General features: G+C 33.0%; 1 protein-coding gene across 2 annotated transcripts; it reads left to right on the forward strand.

Moving 5' to 3' along the window:
• The first annotated feature begins 408 nt into the window (after positions 1-408).
• Positions 409-2,089, forward strand: LOC105792170 (protein RGF1 INDUCIBLE TRANSCRIPTION FACTOR 1). Of its 2 annotated transcripts, XM_012620597.2 has the most exons (4): positions 409-530; positions 642-821; positions 904-1,137; positions 1,640-2,089. In XM_012620597.2, the coding sequence occupies exons 1-4, from the start codon at positions 525-527 to the stop codon at positions 1,889-1,891; spliced, it is 672 nt and encodes a 223-aa protein (XP_012476051.1). In that variant the 5' UTR covers positions 409-524; the 3' UTR covers positions 1,892-2,089. The 2 variants fall into 2 exon arrangements, with proteins under 2 accessions (XP_012476051.1, XP_052489270.1); XM_052633310.1 differs by lacking the exon at positions 409-530 and having other exon boundaries at positions 540-821.
• The last annotated feature ends 2,344 nt before the right edge of the window (positions 2,090-4,433 follow it).

The raw sequence follows: 4,433 nt of genomic DNA on the forward strand, positions 1-4,433 counted from the left end.
ACGGTAACATTATGCTTTTCTTTAGAACATTCGACATGTCATTAATGATTTTGATAATTGAAGGACTTGACTGATATACCATCTATAGCTTGGAGATGTAATCAGAGTGTTTTGAAAATTTGAGACTAATTTAAAATAAAGATGAATTATAAAATTAAGCCGTGACTATTTTATGTTTTTCTTAGAAGCCCAAGTGCAATACACCAATTTTGTAGTCACTTACAAAGAGACGCAAAGAAGAACCAAAGTATTGCGTAAGCTCATAAAAAGAGACCTTTAATATCTTTTTTTTATCCCCTTCACACAAATCCAACGGTCAAAAACCCACTTTAACCTACCATCTTTTAATCCAAACCGTTACACTATTAAGCCTTCTACACATTTTTTATGTGCCTTTCTCGGTCCACCCTTTACCTTTTAATTAATCCTGGATTGTTTTATTGATGATTCTTATGTTTCATTTTCACCTTCTTTCAAAACCCCTTTTCTCTCTTCTTCTTCTTCGCATTTAATCGTCTTTGTTAATGATGGTAATGAGAACTTAACTTTGATTCTTATTTTACAAAAAAACAAAAAAAATTTTGCCCATTTCATTTCTTTTTGGATTCATTTACGGTTTACACTGCAAAATGAAATTACAGGGAGAAATGATGGTACCGCCATGGCTTGAATCACTGTTATCGACTGCATTCTTCACCATCTGCCCCAGACACCGAGACACACCGCGAAACGAATGTAATATGTATTGTCTTGATTGCATGGACGACGCCTTTTGCTTTTATTGCCGGTCCTCAAGGCACAAAGATCATCATGTAATTCAGGTATTGCAACAGATAATATATAATCTTGGTCATTGCAGATGTATATAATCTTTGTGGTCTTAAGATGATGAGATGAATGCAGATCAGACGGTCATCATATCATGATGTTGTAAGAGTTGCGGAAATTCAAAAGGTATTGGATATAAGTGGAGTGCAAACATATGTGATCAACAGTGCTAGAGTTCTTTTCCTAAATGAGAGACCCCAACCAAAGATTAGTAGTAGCAGCAGCAGCAGCAAAGGGGTTTCTTATTTGTGTGAAATTTGTAGCAGGAGCCTTTTGGATCCCTTTCGTTTCTGTTCTTTGGGTTGCAAGGTTAGTTCTCAAGTTTGAATCTCAAACCTGTTGACTTTATTAACCCATGAACCAATTGGGGTTGAATCCGAATAATTTTTCTTTCATTTTTTCCCCTTAAATCTTGCTCACATTTTTGCCATATGCATTTGGGATTATGGTAAACTTGCTAGATATCATATTTTAAGGCAATCGGAGTTATTTTTCTCTCATTTTCCCCTCAAATGTGGTCACGTTTTTGCCATGTGCATATGGGATTAGGATAAACCAATATCATTCCACTTTTATGATATTGATTCATGATTGATAGAGTCAAAACATCAAGTAAGAAATCCAACACCTAACTAATAAACACATCTATTTTCACAAATTTTCTTCCAAACTATAGTCATATAAGGGCATGGTTAAACCATCTAAAATAAATCCTTAAATTTGAATTTTGCCATTTTTGAAAAGAAAAAAAAAGAAGAAGAAATGGGTTATAGGTAAAAGGTGAATAGATTATGGGTTTAAAATAATACAGCTTGTAGGAATAAGGAAAAAGGGGGACACGAGCTTTGTGGTTGGAAGCAACAAGAAGAATGAGGAAGAAGCAATGAAACAAAGAAGAGAAGGAATTACGGCGACAAGATTGGCATCAAAACAAGAAGGAGATGATGAAGAATTGCGTGAAAGAAGCCCACAAGAAATGTATACATCTTCGGCATCCACGCCTCCTCATTTTAATTCCAGGAGAAGAAAAGGCATCCCTCATAGGGCTCCTTTCGCTTCCTAGTCAAACCTCTACTCACCCTTAACACAAGGCAACTCTTGAGCCTCGTTTACCTAATTAATTATTATATTTACTTACCCTTCTTATCACGTCACTTGTGTAGATTCAATTCCTACATATATGTGTATTTATTTAATAATCATTTTATTTTATACCTTATAACTTTCTATTTATTGGTATAAATTTTAAATTTTAGTGCTATATCACGTTCAAGTTCAAAATCAATTCCCACTATGCATAATTACTATGTTGAGTTTTTTCTCCAAAAACGCATCGGACATGAGTCTTAGTCGAATGTATTTCATATTGCTTGTATTGTATTTGTAATAATTATAAAATCTTCCTTTTTTTAATGGTATATCAATTTAGTAACTAAAATGCATCTTTATAATAATTACTTTTTTAATGTAAGAACTACATTTATAAAATAAATTGCATAAAAAATCAACGAGACTTTAGTTGAAATGATAATGTTAAGGTTTAGAAGATGTTGGTGTATTAGATTCTAAGTCCCAATCATGTGTAGATTTCTTTTAGATTTAAATTATTTTTATAAATTTTATATAAAAATCTAAAAGATAAAATTTAAAAAATAATTAGCCTATCGATTTGATAAATCAATTTTGCTTAACGTTCGTTGTAACAATAGTTAGAACAAAAGCAGGCAGCAAAAAAAAAGCAGGAAAAAATCAACACAACCGATCTTTGTTAGTGCAGTTCAAACACAAGGGTCCTACGTTTGCGGAGCCTTGCCCAATGAATGATTTATTCAACAATCATCCAGATCACCTATTGGCTTAAGCCCAATCTACCATTATATAAAGAAGTAATTGCAGCCCCAATATCGACCCCAATTGTCACAAATCACTCACTTAAATACCTCACAATACAATCAATAAACCTCTCCAAATAATACCTAAAAGAGTGTCACAAAATAATCACCAGAAAATACATCAAAGCTATTGGCAAAGACACTAAAAAAACTACTCATGTATGGCACAAAACAACCTATTTATAGGCCTCTTAAAGTGGTCAATCAAAACTCTTTATCTCTAAAAAATAGCATTTTAATAATAAGACTTTCATGCTTATCCAATCACCTCAACTAATTAGATTGGGAGTCTTAGTACCCTAGTCGACCTATACTTCTAGCTTTGTCAACTATGCCACATTCAAGTGGACCAAACTCAACACAAATGAAACATATTCAAGTCGATGGCCTAAATAGAGAAACAACCTCGTTATTGTTGGAGAAAATGGATTTTTGGCAGCTTTGAGGCGTATTCTCGATTAGTAAAGTGGACATTTGAATCATAAAACTATGGTTTTATATTTTACTCCATGAGATCTTTACAACGGTATATCATATGCTTAAAATGGTTGAGTGATGAATGAGAAATTGATGCTCAAAGTAAGCCATTTATGAATTGTGTTGAGGAAAATAGAAACCTTAGTCTCACATTGGTTAGATATCAAGTGTGGAATATGTTTATATATGTGAACCAACTTGGTGGTTATTGAATGACTAAACTAATACTCTCTTTCGTGCACAGTGGGTGCAAATCTAAACTCGCTGGGGTTGGGGACGCACTCGTACGACGTGGGCGGCTCAAAATGTCTGGACCGGTTAAGCCTGCGGATATTTTAGCCCAATATGTAATCTTAATTTTCCTCAACAGAGCCTATATTTTTGGAATTAAGGAGTTAATGCCTTTAATTCAAACGTTAATTTAGGTTTAAATGGCTCCTTAATTCATAGACACGTTTTGGCTCCATTAGTCAAAGATTTCCAAAAGTTATTCCCTTGAATTTATTTTAAAAACCAAATAATCTGACAAGGAAAGATACACACTGAAAATTTCAAAAAATTTGAGAGATATTTTCCCTGTATATTTTCCAAACTGTTTTCCAATGATAGATGAAAGCAAGGCTATTGTCCGTTGATCACTGCAGCCGTGCTACTACTGTGTTCATCTTATTGTATCTTGGGAGACAGTTGACCAACCTTTCTCTAGCACCAAATGATTGGCTGAATCTGTCTTAAAGAGACTGTCAAAAAACAAGCCTCAACTACCAGTATAATATTTCAATCTAATTTTATTTTCTGTTTTCAAGTTATATATATGCCTATATATTGTTCTGGTTCGATCTAGTGATTTAAATAAACATTTTATATTATTTTTATTTTACTAACATTTGTGCAACAATCTTAAGACAGATCCCTTTAAATCTTTCTAATCCGAGACGAACATGACACCAACGAGAAATTGTATTCTGTTTCAAACAGAAAATCAATTGAACAATCCCATTTCAGGATTTTATTCCTGTTGCTTAACAAGATTTGTTTGATTTTTGTTTTAAACAGAAAACTAATTTAACAATTCTATTCAGGATTTTTATTCCTGCTGTTCAACAGGATTTATTCCACAATTCTGTTTCATGATTCTATTCCTGCCGTTCAACAGAATTTATTTGATTTCTATTGTTAACAATAATCGTTTGAAAGTAACAATTTTTTACCAGAAATTGGTTATTGATTTGTTTT

Source organism: Gossypium raimondii, chromosome 7, assembly GCF_025698545.1.
Source record: "Gossypium raimondii isolate GPD5lz chromosome 7, ASM2569854v1, whole genome shotgun sequence".
Taxonomy (NCBI): Eukaryota; Viridiplantae; Streptophyta; class Magnoliopsida; order Malvales; family Malvaceae; genus Gossypium; species Gossypium raimondii.